Below are 24345 nucleotides of genomic sequence, written 5' to 3'. Positions count from 1 at the left end.
ACAAAAACAAAACAAAACAGACAGCCAAACACTATACCGTTGATTATAAATATGAATATTATACAAATGATTTTTTTGGGATCAATTTATTCTTTTCCTTTGTCATCAGTTTAACAAAGAAAAAAGTTTAATTAATCATATAGCACCATCTTGGTCTTTTCATTTAATCAGGACACATTCAGAATCCAAGATGGCCTCTCATTACATGAATAAAGGGAGTCAACTCTATAAGAGCATATCAAACTAAACATTATTAGATAGCTGACTTGTTCAATTTTGCTTGGTGAATGTATACTCATAACAAATATTAAAGGGACATTCCTGAGTTTGCTGCATTGTAAGATGTTTCTGACTAATAAAATATTTCTATGATTAAACTTACATATTAAATATATTTTCTTGTGTTCAAATAATTTCGTACATATGAAAAAATTATAAAATGAAATTTAACCTAGTACAAATATTAGAACGATCAGAAACATATTTAATATACAGCTACTAATATTTTATGCAGAAAAATATATTTGATATGTAATTACAATCGTTAAAAAAAGTCTCTGTTACCCGGTAGTCAATAACATCTTAAAAATTGCAGCAAACTCAGGAATGTCCCTTTAAAGCAATCTATAATTATAGTATTCAAGTTTAAAACAGTTAGAAAAACGTTAACCACATTTCGAATAGAATAAAAGCTGCCAATCTTATCTGCTAATTAATGCACCAAAATATAGTCTCTAAACATTATATAAAAAAAACTAAAGAAATATGAATATTAATTCAGGGTTTCTTAATTAATGTAAAATTATTCAGTTAGAAATGCCATTAATTTTATCTAATAAAATAATCAGACAGACACTTTTTCGGTTCCAAAATTGGGGCAAATGGTAATGATGGGTTTTTTTTAGGAAATGTCTGTCTGTGACTTATACACTATAAATGACTTGTAACATTTAACGCCAATTTGGACAGACTATTTACCAAATTAAATTTATGTTAACAACATACAGATACTAAAATGTTTTTCTTTTGCTGTTTGGTGTATACGTCAAAGACTTGGTAGAAACATGATAATATGTGAACTATAATCTGATAGCTAGGACAGGCTGACTAAAATATTAGCCGAAACAACAGAAGAAATTAATGCCATTTATAAACCATATAAAACATGACTGAATTATAATTGTTAAAGAATAGGAAAGAAGAAACTTGTATAAATATAGACATTAATTTTCCTATTTTATTAAACAAGTCACAGTACATTCAGACATCAGGCTATGCAATATTATGTGGTTTAAATCAACATTTAAATTATTATCTACATCTCACATAAAAAACTCAGTAACACAGGAAAGAAAACGAATCATACACATACTAGAAGAAAACATTCAATACAGTCACTAGTATTAAATAAAATTGGGATTGAACCATATTACTGATAAAATATGACAGGATTAAGTTTCTAGAATATTACAAGAATCAGTATTAGACAATATGTACGGTATTACCTATTCAAAACAATAATAAGGAAATGTTTTATTTAACAATGCACTCAACACATTTTTTTGACAGTTATATGGCATCAGACATATGGTTAAGGACCACACAGATATTGAGAAAGGAAACCCGCTGTCGCCACTTCATGGGCTACTCTTTTTGATTAGCAGCACAGACAGGATAGCACATACCATGGCATTTGATATACCAGTCGTGGTGCACTGGCTGGAATGAGAAACAGCCCAATGGGCCCACCAACGGGGATCGATCCCACACTGACCACACATCAAGCAAGCACTCTAACACTGGGCTACATCCCACCCCCAAAACAATAATAACTACACCCTCTAGTTCGGACAATGTAATTATACACATACACACAAGTACATGCATGCATGGAGTTTACGGGTTAATAAAACTTGGTTTAAATTGGTTTACGGTTTAATCACTAAATCCAGTAACATCCAAAGAGCATACAACAAGTACTACCAGTTTTCAAGAAAAAAACAAAACAAAAACAACACATTAACTAATTCTACTTCATCAACAATAACCATTAATTAACTGAAAAGTAACAAGTGATACATACCGGGTTTAGTCTATAAAAACTGTTAAATACAATTTTTATTTAATACATTAGTTATTGGCCAAGGTGTTTCTCGTTAATTGAACTGATAGGACATTTCATCTACAATACGCCTTCAAACAGGAAGACCATGGTCGCTTTTTCATCCAACACTTAACACATAAAGATCAGCACCTGTTTATAAAATGTTTAGAATCTAGACTCAATCACCCGCCTCGGTGGTGTAGTGGTTAAGCCATCGGACATAAGGCAGGTAGGTACTGGGTTCGCAGCCCGGTACTGGCTCCCACCCAGAATGAGTTTAATGACTAACCCATTGTTGTGCCCAGGACTCAACACATTTTATTTACGGTTATATGGCATCAGACGTATGGTTAAGGACCACACAGATATTGAGAGAGGAAACCCACTGTCGCCACTTAATGGGCTACTCTTTTCAATTAGCAGCAAGTGATCTTTTATATGCACCATCTAACAGACAGGGTAGTACATCGGACTTTATTAGAGTCATGAGTCTAGACTTAAACGTTTAATAAACACCAGCTCTGTTTTAGCTACTACAGTAAGAACTGTGCCGGCCAGAAAGAAATGGGGTGTACAAACAATTCATATTCTAAGCTTCTACAGGTAAATTGTAATTTGATATTTTAGAAATCACAAAGCTACATTTAAACAAAAAACATAAGTATATCTACCATTAATTGGAAAATTAAAACAAAAACCAATAATGCACCTAAAATGTAAGATTACATTTGGGATGGGGGTCTGGGGAACTGCCTCTCCCTCAAGTAATGACTTGAGCATTTAAAAAAATATTAATTTTTTAATGACACCACTAGAACACATTGATTTATTTATCATCGGTTATTGGACATCAAACATTTGGTAATTCTCACAGAGGAAACCCGCTACATTTTTCCATTAGTAGCAAGGGATCTTTTATATGCACCATCCCACAGACAGGACAGAACATACCACAGCCTTTGATAAACCAGTCGTGGTGCACTGGCCAGAATGATGAGCATTTTAAAAGGCAAAAACTTAATTTTGAGTGACAGATAAATTTTTACCTAATGTGAGATTGTGCTTGAAATTAGATTACATCCAAAATATTACAGCAACATCAACCTCATACTATTGCTAACAACTTAATGACTTAATCCAGCTATTGCCGGAAAAAAAATCCTGCAATTTTACCGGCTAGATTAGTGCCTGTACATATACTTGTATTGCGTACTATGCAGAAACCAGGCCACCTAAAACAAACTGGGGAGCAAATTTCTTCCGACTCTCTAGCAAACTGACTACAAATTATAACTTTTAGTTTGTTGTTAACATTTCTAGCATCAAGATTTTCTCAAAAAGATGATTTTGGCTTGACATATGCATTACTTCGTCATATTATTTCTGCATTGAACATAAGATATGAGTTTATTAAGAGTTAAAGACAAATGCTATGAAAGAAGAAGACTTTATCACACAAGTAAACCCATTCAGTAAAAAACATGTAATCAATACAGTTTATAAAATATATTAAGCCAAAGGTCTGAGCCCTGATCCATAACACAACAGTATTGTAATTACAAATGATTTTAGTGACTTACAATCGATGATATTATCATTACATTTAAGATTCACAAATGTTCCTCAAAGTAATTTAAATTTACTATCACAATTATAGCAGGCACATAATTAATAGGCTGCAACTGGTGATTTTTCACCACCTTTTTAATAAATTGTCGCCGGGTATGGAATTACAAAGAATAAATGCTTCCTGACTGAAGGTTGATATTTTACAATCTAATTTGTGTTAAGTTGACAACCCTATTATATATGTTATATATGTGTTTGTTAGCTTGTTCCTAATTGGTTAATATTATCTTATTATCAATGTATAATTTTAAGATAAACCAATGAAATCGTGCAATTCTTTGGGTTCGGTATCAACCCGATTGTGTGATATGACATGACAACAGCTGGCTATAATTTAATTTTTACCGGTTATAGAAATGTGTTCTTAATGACATAACTATTATAGCTATGATTAGAGATCAATAAATTCTTAGAGATTAACAAATTAACAGATACTATCATTAGAAATATTTAATAATAATATGTTGGTGTCTTCCAGAAACCATTATCACTATGTGCAAATATTGAGTTATTTCCCTTCATATTCTTATCGAGGTCACTATAAAATCAAGAAGTCACATCATAGTTGCAAAAATGAGCCACATCAAGATGCTAAAATGATTTCATGGAACAGAGCTCAGAATGTGCCAAAGACATAAACTACTCGTATTCATAGCTGCCTGTAAATCCTGAACTGAAGTTTAACTCATAACAATCACTGAGCTGAGTTAAAATATTTTAACATGCTCTTATACCACTAAGGTTTCAAGCAGGTCTGTCCCGGGTCCCACTTCTGGATAGCCAGGGGCCCAATCCGGGACAGAATAATTTAAGGGGACAATCTAGATTAATAAGACCAAAAGGAAGGGGAAAATTATTTAATTTAGATGTGCTTCCAAAAAAAAAAAATATATATAAAAATATAAATAATATAATAGTACTCATTGATAATTCTGGCACAACAATTATTCAGTAAATTTTCAATCTGCATGCACAATGAAGTTTATGAGCAAAAGTTAAACTGCAGTATGTGGTTTAATTATCTCTATATAACAAAGAACAATATCTTCCCTGTTTTGACAAAACAAGTCACTGTATCATCCAATGTCGAATAAATGTTCCTAATAACATTATTCTAATTGGATACTGAAATGAGTAATATTTGCTACCATGAAAACAAATAATAAAAGAAATACAGTGTTACCCATGTTTCCAAGCCTTTACCTAAATGAGTTGAATGGAATGGAAACTGGGTTTAACGTGCCCCTATCCACAAGGGTTCAGGCACACCCACTTCGGATTTAGCCTCTGACATCGCCAGTGACCAACTCCGAAGCAGGAGGGTAAATGAGTTGAGATCAAACCAAAGGCTTTAAAAATATTGCCAATCTTTTATCACTGTATGTAAAAGATTATTCATGTATAGTATAAAGAGAAGAGGTACTAGTGCTGAGCCCTGTGGAATACCATACACAGTGGAACCTCTCTAAACTGGACCCTGAGCAAACCAGAATCTTGGCCTAACCAGCCAAGTTTCATTCAGAATTGTCCAAATTCTAAAATGTGATACCAGGTCTGGTGCTTATAAAACTTTAATAGTCTGAACTCGAGACTTTAACAGAGTCTGAGGTAGTAATGTCATGACAACACCTTACAAACTGTATGTGTGTGATGTCATTAGAAATTGAATCAGGACTCTAAACGTTTTATAAACACGGACCCAGATCTCATCTACATCAGATAAATATTAGGTCCCTGGCGTGATCCGGTTTAGACCGGTTTCACTGTATATGTAAGTAGTGAGCTCACATTTTGATACTGCCATTCCCACAGTCACTTGCTGCATTCTGTTAAATATGATCCGATATGACGTGGATGCTATACTAAATTAGTAAAAGATTGGGTTGGAGGGAAAGTCTGACCTACAACATGACATGATTAAAATCTGTATGATACACCAAAATGGATAATGTGTTGTAGTTTTTAAAAATTAATTTACAAAGCCTGTTTTTCTTAGAATGCCGGTGTTTAAGTATTGTGAATGTATGTACTTTCATGGGTGTAAAACATAAACAGGCTTTGTAAGTACAATCCATGAAGTCTTAATTTACAAAAATGGATCACTGATCATTTATGTTAAGAACCATGCAACACCACTGACAAACCAAATACACTTCACTTCACTATGCACTTCCAATGTGAATCGATGCCCCCCGTCATGGATAGAACACTCTGGCAAAGTCAGAGGTTGTGCCCTCGACAGGCGTGCTTGAACAGTTCTCTGATGGAAGCATGCCAAAAATTATAATGAAAAAAATATATATATATAAACAAAAATTACAAACAAAAATAAAATCACCATAATACAATAGTTCATATAATAAAATAAAATTAAAACTCTAAATAATTAAAAGTGTTCATGCATTCACACAATATTTTAAAAGTTGTAAACAAATTTGCTCTTCCATGATAAAGACTCTAAAAGGTTTGGCTGCCTGACATTTAACAAAGTGATCCCATTAATTTTTTAAATGACAATACAAAAAAATATTACATGGACAAGCATTCTGAAAGTACTGCTAAAGCAACAGATGTTCCCTATTGGGCACAAAACATTTTTATATCTCCCAAATTCAAGAGCCACAACTCTGTTAAAAATAGGTAAATTGCCATGAAAGTCTGATTTGATCTGTAACAATATATAATAAAGCTATATACAAAATTTCATATATAGCTAACCAAATGAATTCAAGCCAAAACCTATTTTGTAAAAAACTGTTCGGACTTGAGTAATCTATTTAATTTTGTGTAAAATAAGCACTTTTATTGCTATTCAACAAAAACAAAAAACACAGCTCGTCTTTAATTGAGTGACATTAAAATATTCTATGGATGATGTAATTTAAAAACAAAAAGTATTCAGTATATTTAAAAAGAACAAACTGATAGGCTAAAACTAAAACCTAGGAAATTTCCAGGCCAAAAAAGAAAAGAAAAAACAGAATAGAAAAATAACAGAAGTCAGGGCTTCTAGGATTGTTATAAAAATCCACTAGCCATGGGATCAGTGATTTTAAAAATCCACTAGCCATGGGATCAGTGATTTTAAAAATGTACTAGTCATGGGATCAGTGATTTTAAAAATGTACTAGTCATGGGATCAGTGATTTTAAAAATGTACTAGTCATGGGATCAGTGATTTTAAAAATGTACTAGTCATGGGATCAGTGATTTTAAAAATGTACTAGTCATGATTAAAAATCCACTAGCCATCGGATCAGTGATTTTAAAAATGTACTAGTCATGATTAAAAATTCACTAGCCCTACTTTTATTAAATACAATTTTACTAATAGGAATAATTGGATATGTCACCTAAAGAAGGAGACAGAGCTTAAAAACCCTTAGATTGGGGGTGGAAAGAGGGGGCAGGATATTCATATTTACTAAATAAGACTTAAATGCAACATTTGACTAAAACAAATTCACGTCAGGCATGGCAATAGTAGTTATTTACTAGCCCAACACTGAATATCACTAGCCATGGGAGTGGGGCTACCATAATCTAGAAGCCCTGTCTGGCATGGCAATAGTAGTTATTTACTAGCCCAACACTGAATATCACTAGCCATGGGAGTGGGCCTACCATAAGCTATAAGCCCTGCAGAAGTCCAAATAACGTCCACATCGACTGATAGAAAGTGAAAAAATACTCAATTCAAATAACAAAAATTCAAAGACCATCCATATGAAACGAGAAATTCAGGCAGGTTCTTGATTGAATATTTGTAGTAGAAATTTAGAAAACCTGGTCAAACTGAAATTTAGACACCTTTTTGTCAAATAATGAGCAGAGGCTACAGACGAAAAAAGGCTATAGACAGGAGGAGGCTACAGACGGGCGGAGGTTATGTGGTGGTTGTCAATGAGCAGCCGCATCTCATCCAGACAGTCATGGAGCATTCTCTCCATCTCCCGCGCATCCGTCTCCTCGTCAGACTTCCACGCTGACAAGTAGAAGACAATCCTAAACAGGAAAGGAAAGGAATGTTTGTTTAAAGATATCTCGACATGTTGTAAACAGTTTGGTTGTTTCGAATTTTGGTTGAGAGAGAGAGAGAGAGAGAGAGAGAGAGAGAGAGAGAGAGAGAGAGAGAGAGAGAGAGAGAGAGAGAGAGAGAGAGAGAGAGAGGGAGAGGGAGCGGGAGAGAGAGAGAGAGAGAGAGAGAGAGAGAGAGAGAGAGAGAAAGAGAGAGAGAAAGACACAGAGACAGAGACAGAGAGAGAGAGAGAGAGAGAGAGAGAGAGAGAGAAAGACACAGAGACAGAGACAGAGAGAGAGAGAGAGAGAGAGAGGGAGAGAGGGAGAGGGAGAGAGGGAGAGGGAGTGGGAGCGGGAGAGGGAGCGGGAGAGGGAGAGAGAGAGAGAGAGAGAGAGAGAGAGAGAGAGAGAGAGAGAGAGAGAGAGAGAGAGACAGAGAGAGAGAGACACAGAGAAAGACAGAGACAGAGACAGAGAGAGAGAGAGAGAGAGAGAGAGAACACTACAAACGTCTTCACATATGTCTTCACAAACTGAGTCTATGCAATATCTTCATCAACTGTACACGAAATCTTTACAAACTGAGTCTACACAAACACTTAACAAACTGAGTCTACACAAAATCTTTACAGACTGAGTCTACAAAACTGTTCACAGACCAAGTCTTCACTGCAGATTAGGTACACTTTAAACTTTGAGCCAGCCGTATGTTACATGGTATAGTGCAACTACAAATAAAATAGGTAAATCATTAGAATGATAACTAAGCTGATCTTACTCATCATCCTGGATCCTGTAGATGATGCCGTAACCATCCTTGCACATGGGAGCCACTCCCCCGTACACTGTTGTGAAGCCAACAAAACTGGACGAGATCACAAAATTGCCTGCACCTCCACTGAATGAAAGAAAGAAATGTTTTGTTTAACAACGCACTCAACACATTTTATTTACAGTTACATGGCATCAGACATATGGTTAAGGACTACACAGATATTGAAGGAGGAAACCCGCTGTCACCACTTCATGGGCTACTCTTTTCGATTGGCAGCAAGGGATCTTTTATATGCACCATCCCATAGACAGGATAGCACATACCATGGCCTTTGATGTACCAGTCGCCGTGCACTGGCTGGAGCGAGAAATAGCCCAATGGGCCCACTGACTGGGATCGATCCCAAACCGAAGGAATGAAGGAAAACACACAATCATCAGCTTAGAACTGGAGATTATTATAGAAGTTTATAACTAGTTTATAACTAGAGATTATTATAGAAGTTTATAACTAGTTTATAACTAGAGATTATTATAGGAGATTGGGTGTCGTACTGATTTTATAACTATTACATTGACATCAGGATCAGCACAGAAACATAAAGTAGTTTTAAACTGAATAAAATAAGTTGTCAAAAACAAAAAGCAATAAAAAAGGCAACAAAAGTGGACTAGGTCACGAAACGGCCTGCACCTCCACTGAATGAAGAAAAACACACAAACATTAGCTTAGCACTAGTACATCAGGGTCAGCACACAAACACAATGCAGTTTTAAACTGAATAAAATAAGTTGTCAAAAAACAACAACAATAAACTGTCTTTCAAACCAGAAAAACTTGATACATGATACAGGCTAAAGGTTGTTTTGTTTAACAACAGCACTAGAGCATATTGATTTACTAATGACCGGCTATCGAATGTCAAACATTGGGCAATTTTGACATAGTCTTGGAGAGGAAACCTGCATATCCAGGTGAACTTGCATGTGCTAATAAGTTAAAAGGGTAACATGTGTTGCAGAGTTCACATGACAAAGTTAACCCAAGTGAAATGTTTAAGCCCAGAGGCAGGATATAGCCCAGTGGTAAAGTGCTTGTCTGATGCAACGTCGGTCTGGGTTCGATTCCCATCAGTGGGCTTATTAGGCTATTTCTCAGCCAAGGCCATGAACATTAACAATCAAACTCTGTGGCAAACTTGTGTAATGTTTCAAATACGATGTGACATAATTTGTAAATAAAACAATATGTCAGTAATAAAAAGGCACCAACTCTAGTAAAAATAAAAAGATTTCCCCATTTCCAAGTTCCTGTCCAGATCACACACATGTGTGATACAAGATAAATTTATCACACAGTTTGAAAATGTCTTTATCACTTATAGTAAGATCGAATAGGCATGTAATAAACTAAAATATCAAATACAACAAGAATATTTTTTAGTAAGTTATAGAATAAAAAAAACCTATATATTGTACATAACTCAAGATTTGGATTTAGTGTATTTGCATTTAGTGTATTTGCATTTACTAAGATACAATAAATATGTTGGTTAAGTCCTGAGTATACACACCTCTTAATGAAGGATGGATCCATATATAGTTCTGGGACATCCAGATTATTCTCTCTTGAAATCAGGTACAGGCCAAGCAGATGTCGGTCGCAACCTAGGAAGAAGAAGGAAATGTTTTATTTAATGACGCACTCAACACATTTTTTATTTTATGGTTATATGGCGTCAGACATTTGGTTAAGGACCATACAGATATTGAGAGAGGAAACCTGCTGTCGCCACTTCATGGGCTACTCGTTTCGATTAGCAGCAAGGGATCTTTTATATGCACCATCCCACAGACAGGGTTGTAAACACCACAGCCTTTGATATCGCAACCTAGGAAGAAACACATTACTCATGTGGTCTCACTAGTACAATCAAGAGGAAGGGATCTTTTATATGCACCATTCCACAGACAGGGTTGTACATACCATGGCCTTTGATATCGCAACCTAGGAAGAAACACATTACTCATGTGGTCTCACTAGTACAATCAAGAGGAAGGGATCTTTTATATGCACCATCCCACAGATAGGGTTGTACATACCATGGCCTTTGATATCGCAACCTAGGAAGAAACACATTACTCATGTGGTCTCACTAGTACAATCAAGAGGAAGGGATCTTTTATATGCACCATCCCACAGATAGGGTTGTAAACACCACAGCCTTTGATATCGCAACCTAGGAAGAAACACATTACTCATGTGGTCTCACTAGTACAATCAAGAGGAAGGGATCTTTTATATGCACCATTCCACAGACAGGGTTGTACATACCATGGCCTTTGATATCGCAACCTAGGAAGAAACACATTACTCATGTGGTCTCACTAGTACAATCAAGAGGAAGGGATCTTTTATATGCACCATCCCACAGATAGGGTTGTAAACACCACAGCCTTTGATATCGCAACCTAGGAAGAAACACATTACTCTTGTGGTCTCACTAGTACAATCAAGAGGAAGGGATCTTTTATATGCACCATCCCACAGACAGGGTTGTAAACACCACAGCCTTTGATATCGCAACCTAGGAAGAAACACATTACTCATGTGGTCTCACTAGTACAATCAAGAGGAAGGGATCTTTTATATGCACCATTCCACAGACAGGGTTGTAAACACCACAGCCTTTGATATCGCAACCTAGGAAGAAACACATTACTCATGTGGTCTCACTAGTACAATCAAGAGGAAGGGATCTTTTATATGCACCATTCCACAGACAGGGTTGTACATACCATGGCCTTTGATATCGCAACCTAGGAAGAAACACATTGCTCATGTGGTCTCACTAGTACAATCAAGAGGAAGGGATCTTTTATATGCACTTTCCAATTGACAGGACAGCACATACCTTTGATATACAAATTATAGGGCACTGGTTGAGATGGGGGGAAACATCCAGTGGGTTTTAATCGTCTGCCCAAAACACCTCAGATATGTTCTCTACTATGGGGGGGGGGGGGCATAGGCCAGTTGTAGAGTGCTCACCTGATGTGTAGTCAGTCTAGGATCGATCCTCGTCAGTGGGCCCATTGGGCTATTTCTCATTCCAGCCAGTGCACCATAACTGGTATATCAAAGATCGTGGTATGTGCTATTCTGTCTGTGGGACAGCGCATATAAATGGTCAATCTTGAATCAATCCTCGTCAGTGGGCCCATTGGGCTATATCTCATTCCAGCCAGTGCACCATAACTGGTATATCAAAGATCATGGTATGTGCTATCCTGTCTGTGGGATGGTGTATATAAAAGGTCAGTCTTGGATCAATCCTCGTCAGTGGTCCCAATGGGCTATATCTCATTCCAGCCAGTGCACCATAACTGGTATATCAAAGATCGTGGTATGTGCTATCCTGTCTGTGGGATGGTGCATATAAAAGGTCAGTCTTGGATCAATCCTTGTCAGTGGTCCCAATGGGCTATATCTCATTCCAGCCAGTGCACCATAACTGGTATATCAAAGGTCGTGGTAGTGCTATCCTGTCTGTGGGATGGCGCATATAAAAGGTCCCATGCTACTAATGGAAAAAAAGTAGTGGGTTTGCTCTTTAAGACTATATGTCAAAATTACCAAATGTTTGACATCCAACAGCCGATGATTAAATCAATGTGCTCTAGTGGTGTAATTAAACAAAACACACTTCAACAGATAGCAGGATAAAATCACCTACTTGCATCAATTCTAATTGTAGAAAAACAAAAAAATATAACCTTTTAATTCTTGAGCTTCCTGCATTAGCGTGTTGTGTTTGTCAGTGGCACGTAGAAACAGCTGGACGCGTCTTTGAGCCTTTGAAATAAAACAATATGAATGTTTAACACGACATCATACAATGGGAAGCAAAGGAATGTAGATCTAACAAGACTGCTGATGGTAAAACATATACATACACTGGCCTTGGGGTCCACCATTGATTTACACCAGTCTTGAGCTTCCACCGTACAAGATCTGACTGTCTCGGTGCGTGCATTGTAGAATATACGAGTTGTAGCTGACTCGTACGTCGCAGCAGGTCTGAAATTAAGCAATAAACACAACTCGTACTGAAAACAAATCTCCACTAGCACGACACTTATACCAGACCTGAAGTTAAACAATAGACACAACTCTTACTGAAAACGAATCTCCACCAGCATCACACTTATACCAGATCTGAAAACAATAAACACAACTCGTATTGAAAACTTATCTCCAACAGCATCGCATTTACACCAGATCTGAAGTTAAACAATAAACACAACTCGTACTGAAAATGTATCTCCGCTAGTGTCAGGATTCATAAATTACCCTCGCTCTTGCTCGGGCGATACAAGAATCCTGACACTCTTTTCATAAAATCAGTACGACTCACAAGCTCGTATAATTATCTCTCTTACGCAGTTCATTGGCATTGATAAATAGACTCCTTACCCCAAACACACATTAAACAATTCTTGCCAGTATTTCTTGTAATAAGCATACTATTACTATTGTAACAAGCTATTTCAAGTTGAGCATACTGTCTGTATTTCTTGTAATAAGCATACTATTACTATTGTAACAAGCTATTTCAAGTTGAGCATACTGTCTGTATTTCTTGTAATACGCATACTATTACTATTGTAACAAGCTATTTCAAGTTGAGCATACTGTCTGTATTTCTTGTAATAAGCATACTATTACTATTGTAACAAGCTATTTCAAGTTGAGCATACTGTCTGTATTTCTTGTAATAAGCATACTATTACTATTGTAACAAGCTATTTCAAGTTGAGCATGCTATTACTATTGTAACAAGCTATTTCAAGTTGAGCATACTTTCTGTATTTCTTGTAATAAGCATGCTATTACTATTGTAACAAGCTATTTCAAGTGGAGCATACTGTCTGTATTTCTTGTAATAAGCATGCTATTACTATTGTAACAAGCTATTTCAAGTGGAGCATACTGTCTGTATTTCTTGTAATAAGCATGCTATTACTATTGTAACAAGCTATTTCAAGTGGAGCATACTGTCTGTATTTCTTGTAATAAGCATGCTATTACTATTGTAACAAGCTATTTCAAGTGGAGCATACTGTCTGTATTTCTTGTAATAAGCATGCTATTACTATTGTAACAAGCTATTTCAAGTGGAGCATACTGTCTGTATTTCTTGTAATAAGCATGCTATTACTATTGTAACAAGCTATTTCAAGTGGAGCATACTGTCTGTATTTCTTGTAATAAGCATGCTATTACTATTGTAACAAGCTATTTCAAGTGGAGCATACTGTCTTGATTTCTTGTAATAAGCATGCTATTACTATTGTAACAAGCTATTTCAAGTGGAGCATACTGTCTTGATTTCTTGTAATAAGCATGCTATTACTATTGTAACAAGCTATTTCAAGTGGAGCATACTGTCTGTATTTCTTGTAATAAGCATGCTATTACTATTGTAACAAGCTATTTCAAGTGGAGCATACTGTCTGTATTTCTTGTAATAAGCATGCTATTACTATTGTAACAAGCTATTTCAAGTTGAGCATACTGTCTGTATTTCTTGTAATAAGCATGCTATTACTATTGTAACAAGCTATTTCAAGTTGAGCAGACTGTCTGTATTTCTTGTAATAAGTATACTATTACTATTGTAACAAGCTATTTCAAGTTGAGCATACTGCCAGTATTTCTTGTAATAAGCATACTATTACTATTGTAACAAGCTATTTCAAGTTGAGCATACTGTCTGTATTTCTTGTAATACGCATACTATTACTATTGTAACAAGCTATTTCAAGTAGAGCATACTGTCTGTATTTCTTGTAATAAGCATACTATTACTATTGTAACAAGCTATTTCAAGTTGAGCATACTGTCTGTATTTCTTGTAATACGCATACTATTACTATTTTCTACAAGTAGAGCATACCACCTGTATTTCTTGTAATACACATACTATTATTATTTTCTACAAGTAAGCATACTGCCTGTATTTCTTATAATAAGATTCTATTATTGTTTTCTGCAAGTAGAGCGTACTGCCTGTATTTCTTATAATACGCTTACTATTACTATTTTCTACAAGTAGAGCGTACCGCTTGTATTTCTTGTAATATGCATAATATTATTATTTTCTACAAGTAGAGCATACCGCTTGTATTTCTTGTAATATGCATACTATTATTATTTTCTACAAGTAGAGCATACCGCTTGTATTTCTTATAATATGCATACTATTACTATTTTCTACAAGTAGAGCGTACCGCTTGTATTTCTTGTAATATGTGTACTATTACTATTTTCTACAAGAAGATCGTACCGCCTCTATTTCTTGTAATATGCATACTATTACTGTTTTCTACAAGTAGAGCGTACCGCTTGTATTTCTTGTAATATGTGTACTATTACTATTTTCTACAAGAAGATCATACCGCCTGTATTTCTTGTAATATGCATACTATTACTATTTTCTACAAGTAGAGCATACCGCCTGTATTTCTTGTAATAGGCGTACTGCATGGCCAGCTGAACGTGAGTGTCCGGGTGAATTCGCACAGTCTTCAGGTACGCCTTGCCATAGTTCCGGAAGTGGGTAGTGACCGCTTCTAGATTGTCAGCCTGAAAAACAGAATCACTGATTGGTTACTATACTGAATGACAAAAGAAACGCAGGTAAATACAAAGTTAAAGTTTGTTTTGTTTAACGGCATCATCAGAGTACATGGATTTATTTATCATCAGCTATTAGTTATCAAACATTTGGTAATTTTTACATAGTCTACATTTTTAGATTAAAAGCAATGGACATTTAATATGCATCATCCCACAAAGAGGATAGCACATACCACGGCCTTTAATATACCAGTTGTGGTGCACTGGCTGGAACAAGAAATAGCCCAACAGGAACAATCCTAAACTGACCAAGTATCAGGCAAGGAGGACATTACCATTGGGCTACGTTCCACCCCAGGTAAATACCTATACTCTGTACACATCCCCTTAATTCTCCCCTCCCTTGGCAAGGTCAGTGAGAGAGAGATAAGGAGAGAGAGAGAGAGAGAGAGGGAGGGAGGGAGGGAGGGAGGGAGGGAGGGAGGGAGGGAGAGAGAGAGAGAGAGAGAGAGAGAGAGAGAGAGAGAGAGAGAGAGAGAGAGAGAGAGAGAGAGAGAGAGAGAGAGAAAGAGAGGGGGGAGGAGGGGGGTCAATGTCTGAGTACCAGTCCAGAACTGAGAATGATAAAACTAACTAGTACTACAGTGAAACCTGTCTAAACTGAAGCCTGAACAAACCGAAATCCTGTCAAAATCGGCAAAGTTTCATGATTCTGCATTTTCTAACTTCTAAAACGTAACCCTCTAAGCACTAGATCCTGTCTAAATCGAATACATATTAGGTTCCTGGCATGATTTGGTTTAGACAGGATTCACTGTATCTCTGGGAATAATATTTCATGCAGACAGTCAATCTGGTCAAGTGTCAGTTGTGCTATGTTAAATCCATGCAAACCACCATGCCAGGTTTCACTCTGTCCACAGCCTTATTAGTCAATTACTAACTTTTATACAAAGTGGCCACAACATTTTGTAGCTGGCTAATAAAAAATGATGCTAAAATTAAAGATACAGTCGAACTTGGTCTAACGGTCACCTGTATATAACGGTCACCTGCCTATAACGGCCACTATAAATCCCCCCAATGCATTTCCTTCTTTATTTGACCTGTACATAATGGTCACCTGTCCATAACGGCAAGCGGCCACTATTTTTCACCCAAAATCACAGGTTGAACCTGCTATAACGGTCACAAGATGATCGTCGTGAAGACGTTTTTTGGTTGTTGTTTTTTAACCCTGGTTATGTCTTTACTTTTTGAATCATCTTAAAAATTATAAATTAAATGTGTTTATTTGGCCATGTCTGTAGCTTTGGGTTTATTTTCCGTCAATGTAAAGTTCCATTGTAATTCTCTGATCGTAATTGAAAAACAAACGGACCCTCAGTAACTTCTGCGACACTGAACAGTAGACGACTTCCCATTGGCTGTACATAATGTAATCTGTATGTATGATCACTCTATTCATTCTCAAGAAACAAAACAAATGAAGTGTTAAGTTAGGTGTCTGATTGTTTCTAGCTAGAGATGATTGGTAAATAAACATGAATAGCTGAAGGCGGCGGTCAGTAAAGATGCCCCATGTTAGGATTATTTAATGACTCATGATCTTATTCACCTGTAATCAACGGTCATACTCCACTGAAGGATTAGCGGTGATATGAAACAAACACATGAGTCAAACATGCCACATGGGTAATAACCTTCAATTACACAAAATATATTCTGAAAGTCAATGTCAGTGTTTGCGAAATGTATTAACGAATACGTCTGCATGCAAAATGCCACCGACAAATCGTACTGCTTTAACGTTAGAACAGAGAATCGACGTTATCAACAAATCTGAGAAAGGCAATTTAAGTGCGCAAAAGATCGCCGATCATTTTGGTGTAGGGCGTTCTCAGATTAATTCAATTTTAAAAAGAAAAGCTGATGTTCTGGCCGATTTTGACACTAATATTTCAGCCGAAAAAAAAAGGCAGAAGAAAGCAACAGTCAATGATGACATAAACAAGCTAGTGTGGGACTGGTTTAAAAATGCGACATCTAGAAGGATAAATTTGAGTGGGCCGTTGATTAAAGAGAAAGCACTTAAATTTGCCGAAGATTTGGGTGTCGCGTCATTCAAGGCGTCAAATGGGTGGCTGGACTCGTTTAAACACCGACATAACATTGTTATGGGCAGTATGAGTGGCGAGAGAGGTGATGTCAATAACGCTACTATTATTGACTGGAAGGCAAAGCTTCCGACCGTGTGCGAGGGATACACACCACAGGACATCTTCAACATGGATGAGACAGGCCTTTTCTACAGAGATACAACAAAGAGCACGTTCAAAGTTAAAGGAGAGGAATGTGCCGGTGGGAAGTGATCCAAAGAGAGACTGACCGTTGCGTTGTGTGCCAGTATGACAGGGGAGAAGCTTCCGGCTCTTGTAATAGGGAAATGTAAAAAGCCACGTTGTTTTAAGAAAATAACACCCGAGGCTCTACCTGTGATATACACAAGTAACAAAAAGGCTTGGATGAACAGTGCTTTGTTTCAGTGGTGGATAGAAAAATTCAACCGAAAAATGAGACGTCAGAGTAGAAAAGTGCTCCTGTTTGTTGATAATGCGCCTTCCCACCCAACAGTAGAACTTTCTAATGTTAAACTTGCTTTTCTTCCTCCCAATACAACTTCCAAATCCCAGCCAATGGACCAAGGAATCATTCAGACCATGAAACTCAAATACCGCAAGCGTCAACTGCAGCATGTTATTTCTGCCATGGAACAAGATGAAAGCAAATGTGGCATACAGTTGTTAAAAGATATTAACGTCCTCCAGGCCATTTATTGGATTCACAGTTCCTGGAAAGAAGTGGAATCTTCAACAATTAAAAGGTGTTTTGAAAGGTGTGGATTTCAGTCTGTCGAAGAGAATACATCAACCGGAGACAACAGCGATGAGGACGACGGTGACGATGATGTACCCCTGTCCATCATAGCCAAGTCAAAGGAATTGTTTGGGTTACCATTACATGAAGTTGCTGACTGTGATACACACGTCAAGACGAGTTACGAGTCTATTGTTGATTGGGCTAGACCTGCATCGGTTCTTTTGAAAGAAATGGATAGCAATGAATCGGGCCAAAGTGATGATAGTGACGAAAATGATGATGGGAGTGATGAAGGCGAGATTGAAAGTAGGAAACAAAAGGTGTGTTCAATAACAGAAGCGGAGAAGTATGTGAGTTACTTGAAAGAGTTTGCTCTATTTCATGGCAGGTGTGACATTCTAAGCGCTACCATGGATATAGAAGAACATGTGTCTTCGATGCGAGTGGAATGCTATGGGAAGCAATCCAAAACTGGTGACTTCTTTAAAAAGTGAATAAACAAAATAGGTGTGTTATTTGTGTACTATCATTGTATTGTGTTGTATTGACATGGACAGTCTCATGTAATAAAAAAAAACCTTATTTATAACACGTGTATCTTCTTTTTTTATGACAGTTGTGATGTTTTAATATATGTGTTTTAATTTTGAACCTGTATATAAGGGTCACCTCTATATAATGGCCACTTTTGTCAAGTCCCTTGGGTGACCGTTATATACAGGTTTGACTGTACTTTTTAATAATTTTCATGGGAATACCCCACCTATCTGATAACTGGCGAAAACAATATTATTTCTAGTCGTTACGTGATAATCATTATAGTCTAGAAATAAAAACTTGTACACTTTTTGATCACCAGAACTTTATTAATCTACAGTGAAATGCTTCTCAGCATCCATCAAATGAGTTCAGCACCATAAATTAAAATTAATTATGGGTAATAAATAGAATATTAAACTTGATACCATTTCATATCACGTTTCTCATGAAATAATATTTTCATTGTCAATTGCTATAGCTCATGACAATTGAAAATTATTTTAATCAGGACATAAACAAGATATGAAATGGAAAGTCATTTAATATCATATAAATCTTAGTCAATAACGAAATGAATCTGCAGATGAAAAATGTTAAAACATCACCTCTTTCTGGAACTCATCTCTCACGAGATCGATGTGTCGCGCAATCTGATCATCAATGTGAAACTTTAATTCCTCAACAGGAGGCAGGGTCCTGATCGTGTGGCTTCCCTAGCAAAAAATAAAATAAAATAAATGAAAAATAGTTAAATATGCTGAGATGAAAATGACAGTATAGAAAAAAATGCAGGAAAAATTGAAGGGCAGAGGAGAGGACAGAGAAAGCCATTCAGTGTTACTGGAGTGTGCCAAAACTAAAAAACCTTTGGTCTCAAATGCAATTTTCTATCATTTGAAGTACAATATAGCAATGTTTCAGATGACAATTTCAACAGGTATAAAAAGATAAAAAAAATTCGACATGACATTGTATAAAAAGATTTTTAAAATGTACATGTATAAAAAGATTTTTTTAAATTTGACATGTATAAAAAGATTTTTTTTAATTTGACATGTATAAAAAGATAAACAATTTTCAAAAGGTATAAAAAGGTAAATTTGGACAGACTGGCTGTAGTGACTGCATAATTCAATGCGCTAATCCACATGTAAATAGTAATCAATTACTGTGTTTTTTCAAAATTTTGAAATTGTAATTAGTTTGCACACCTATTAAAATTTATGGGTGTTTCATAAATGCCATTTTAAAATTAATTACTGAAAAAAGCTTGCTTAATCTCAGGAAAGCATGTACTGATCGAGGCAAGGTGGAACTAGCCTACTGAGGTATAGAGGTGCCATACATGTTAAAACACGCCAGGGAAAACACTATCAAAGTATTTACCATGGTACATCAAAGCCTTTGTCAAGAAACATCAGTGCCATTGCACATTATGGACGGATTGGCATCGGTGTTTTGCACACGACACTCACCAGAAAGACTTGTATAACAGGAAATAGAAGCAAATTCAGCTTTCTGTATCTTTAGGTTTTTGTTTTTCAACTGAAAATAGCTTGTAATTTTGAGTTGAAAAAGTGATTTTCGGCAAGTATTTTTGCTTGACAACAATGGTGGCAGGTCGTGGTCATTTTCAGGGATTGATAGTTGATTGTGACAACTAATTTGATAATAAATTTGATCGTTTTACCAACAATGAAAAGCACCAAATATTGGGATATGAATCGTAGTTCTGTTTTTTAAAATTCTGGTCCAAAAACCACTGTTATCAGGAATAATAGACATAAATACTGGACAGCTGGCCACAAATGCCAGTAAGTAAGTAAATGAGACTTTTCGATTTTTTGCCTAATTTTAGTCAACATTAACTGATCTAAAATATCATATAAATTATAAAAACCCACAAAAATAATATTTACCGATTGAAATATGAACTTTATTTTATGTATTTATAAATTATTTAAGTGAATATATGTGAGTAAAAATTATAACCATGTACTTACTCAACGTGGTTTTTGTCAAAAATTAATCCAGTAGTCTAAAGGTTAAGGCAATCTAGGGGCATGTTTAGCCAGCCATTTGTCACTAATACTTGCTTTACTGGTTTTTATGCCACACATTAAACCAAACGACCACTTCGTAACCGGTCAAACTAGTTTGCAAATGTTTAGTAAGAAATAGCTCATTGAACGTATAGCCAGTGTTCTGCAGCATGGACAGTTTGTGAAGCACGGCGCTACAATAACATAACTAAAAGATAAATAGCGGTAACTTACATTCCATTTTCCATTGCACTCTCTCAACATCAAGTGTAGATAAAACGTTGATACCACAAAGACCATGGCATCACACGGGCTATGCTATAAGAATACATATAACCAGTTTCATTAACATCAATTAGATTAATTTACAAAACCAAGGTTTACAGAAATGAAACCAAAATAATATTTAAAAAAAAGACTTAAAAAATCCCACAAGATAAAAAGTTGACATTGTCAATATCAACAGATCACATCTGCATATATACTGAACAAAAAAAGAAACTTCCGATTTGTACATATAGTATTTATTGTGTTAAAGAATTCATTGTGTAATGAAATTATATAGGTAGTATTAGCCTTGAGCTGTATTATCAGGATTCATGAATTTTATGAATTATTTTTGCACTGTTAATCGTCGACAACGTGAAATTTAATTTGCACATGCATGCACGGTTCGACATGTCCCGTGTAGTATTCGGTCAATTTTTTTTACTTGTCTTACTGACACTGTTGTCAAGTGAATGAAAACGCTTCAAAATTTGTAAAAAAATTAACGTTTTTTACATTGTAGCATTTTTAGTATGCCAAGAATACCCAATAATTTACGCGAACGGGCGATTGGCATGCTTGATGCTGGCATGTCGACAAAAGACGTTGCAAGGCATGTTGGGAATTCTAGTCGAGCGATACGAAATCTTCGCGTAAGATTTCGAACGACAGGAAGCACCAACAACTTGCCACGTCGTGGACGTCCGCGTGTTACAACACATGGTCAAGACCGCTATATCATGAACACGCATTTGCGCAATCGATTCCAAACTGCCACTGCTACTGCTGCTAAAACACCTGGGCTTCACAATAACCGAATCAGTGGGCAAACTGTTCGTAATCGTCTGCGGGAGAACGGTTTACATGCACGACGTCCTTACGTCGGATGGGTTTTAATGCAACGTCATCATCTAAATCGTCTTAATTGGGCACGTGTACACACTTGTTGGATACGGCGATGCTGGAATACCGTTCTTTTTTCGGATGAATCCCGAACGTGGTGATGGCAGGGTGCGTGTCTACCGTTGGAGAAATGAACGCTATGCTGACTGTTGTGTTCTTGAACGAGATCGTTTCGGGGGTGGGGGTTCTGTCATGGTCTGGGCAGCCATTGCCCATGGTTATCGTTCACCGCTAGTCGTCATTGATGGCAATTTAAATGCTCAACGTTACCGCGATGACATTCTCGCTCATCACGTCATTCCTCTGTTCCATAACAACGCCAACATCTCGATTTTTCAGCATGATAATGCCACCTCTCATACAGCTAGAGACACTGTAAATTTTCTTAGGACAAATAACATTGATTTCATTGATGACTGGCCCACTAAAAGTCCTGATCTCAACCCCATCGAGCATGCCTGGGATAGTCTGGACAGACGATTGAGGCGTCGTCCCAACCCACACGCTAACGTCAACGAACTTCGTCAAGCGCTCATTCAGGAATGGAACAATATTCCACAGGCAGAAATCAACACTTTAGTCAATTCTATGCACCTGCGATGTACTGCAGTGGTCAATACAAGAGGTGGTCATACCAGTTATTAAGTGGGTGTTTTTATTTTTAACCCCTACCACACTTGGTCAAAATGTCTCCCAGTTTCTTTTAACCTATGGCCATGATTTTTGCACCAAACGATGCATCGTGGAACACTCTTTAAACGCATATATAACAATTATTCCCCCGGTTTGTTTTCATCAAGTTATGTTCAAGCAAAGTTAGCGGAAATTTCTTATTTTGTTCAGTATATATTTCAGTTTCTGTAACTCAAGACAAAATATAATCAGTCAAAACTCTACTTAAAAATTATTGTAGACTATTTATTAATCATTATAAACAGAGTAACAATATCAGGGCTAGAAACGGCCTGTGCCCAGGTCGCCAAATGCAACCAAATGTCCTCTTTGGGTGACTTTAATATTAAAAAATAATGGCCAAATAATATTATCTTCTTTAGAGCTATAACATATGAGCCACTATTAATATTTGTATTCCACATTATAATCATACTCATGGTTCGCTTACCGTAATTTGCCAACATGCATTATTATTTTTTGGGCCACCATATGTTTTGGCGAGTTTCGAACCCTGAGTATACTGTGCTTTTATAAGTTGTATGTGTGTTAGTCACACATATATTTTCAAACAAAAACTACCAGTTTACGAAAACAAACAATACACTGGAACACAATACATTCATCTTTACATATAATTTTTTTTAAAGAATAAAAAAAAAAGTAGATTAAAAGAACTGAATCTTGATTTTAGTCTTACATCACATCCCGAGACGACCAGTCCATTTTTGAAGACGACAATGTTGACCGACTTGTCAAACCATTTGTTCTCCGGACTGTCTCCAAACCCTCGCCAGGCAAGCTAAAGCAGGAAGGAAGGAAGGAAGGAAAAGTTTTATTTAACAACGCACTCAACACATTTTATTTACAGTTATATGGCATTGGACATATGGTTAAGGACCACACAGATATTGAGGAAGGAAACCCACTGTTACTACTTCTTGGGCTACTCTTTATCTTTCAGCAAGGTGTTTTAAAATGTATCTAATGGACAAAAATATACTGATGGAAAGAAATAAAGGATCACACAGATAGCAACAAGAAATAATGACTGCATCAAAAATCAATTCATATTGTCGTAAGTTGACTGGGAACATATAGGCAGCACATTCAACACTACAGACATTCAATCCCACGTTACAACTTGGTAAGAAATACAGACATTACTATGCTAGTTGTGAATTAAATTTGGTCTACAATTTGATGTGATCCCTTATTTCTTTCCATCAGTATATATTTAACACACAAGGGTGTAGAATTCTGTTTCTTAAACATCCATCAAAAAATAGATTAAAAGTCAATCTGTATGACAAACAAACATATGACTGGCTAATCAAATCCATTTGTGGCACTAAGACCAGCATTTTAATGTATCAGAAATTATTGAGAAAAGAAAAGAAAGAAATGTTTTATTTAATGACGCACTAATTTTATTTACGGTTATATGGCGTCAGACATATGGTTAAGGACCACACAGATTTTGGGAGGAAACCCACTGTCGCCACTACATGGGCTACTCTTTCCGATTAGCAGCAAGGGATCTTTTATTTGCACTTCCCACAGGCAGGATAGCACAAACCATGGCCTTTGTTGGACCAGTTATGGATCACTGGTCGGTGCAAGTGGTTTATACCTACCCATTGAGCCTTGCGGAGCACTCACTCAGGGTATGGAGTCGGTATCTGGATTAAAAAATCCCATGCCTCGACCGGGATCCGAACCCAGTACCTACCAGCCTGTAGACCGATGGCCTAAACACGACGCCACCGAGGCCGGTAGAAAGAAATTATTGAGATTCCACAAGAGACTGTTTACATATTCATACACGTTACTTCACCAGTAAAAATCAATTTGCGACAGGAAAAACCAGT

The 24345-nt window shown here is 36.5% G+C and overlaps 1 protein-coding gene across 2 annotated transcripts in view; it reads right to left on the bottom strand.

The window, feature by feature from the left end:
* Nucleotides 1-1711: 1711 nt before the first annotated feature.
* LOC121381837 (peroxisomal carnitine O-octanoyltransferase-like) overlaps nucleotides 1712-24345 on the bottom strand; it is a 51173-nt gene continuing 28539 nt past the window's right edge. The window contains exons 8-17 of one of the 2 annotated variants that reach the window (XR_005959087.1): nucleotides 23175-23276; nucleotides 20867-20950; nucleotides 19196-19303; nucleotides 15046-15176; nucleotides 12485-12608; nucleotides 12305-12383; nucleotides 10102-10195; nucleotides 8532-8651; nucleotides 7544-7738; nucleotides 1712-2102 (exon numbers count right to left, since the gene is read on the bottom strand). Coding sequence is in view for 1 of the 2 variants with exons in the window: in XM_041511200.1 (XP_041367134.1) it covers nucleotides 7603-7738; nucleotides 8532-8651; nucleotides 10102-10195; nucleotides 12305-12383; nucleotides 12485-12608; nucleotides 15046-15176; nucleotides 19196-19303; nucleotides 20867-20950; nucleotides 23175-23276 (978 nt within the window). In the remaining variant the exon portion in view is untranslated. Of the gene's footprint in view, nucleotides 2103-7241; nucleotides 7739-8531; nucleotides 8652-10101; nucleotides 10196-12304; nucleotides 12384-12484; nucleotides 12609-15045; nucleotides 15177-19195; nucleotides 19304-20866; nucleotides 20951-23174; nucleotides 23277-24345 lie in introns of those variants that run through there. The other variant, XM_041511200.1, reaches the window with a different exon arrangement.

The sequence above is a fragment of the Gigantopelta aegis genome, chromosome 9, assembly GCF_016097555.1.
Source record: "Gigantopelta aegis isolate Gae_Host chromosome 9, Gae_host_genome, whole genome shotgun sequence".
Classification (NCBI taxonomy): Eukaryota; Metazoa; Mollusca; class Gastropoda; order Neomphalida; family Peltospiridae; genus Gigantopelta; species Gigantopelta aegis.
This window is presented reverse-complemented; position numbering and strand designations above follow the sequence as displayed.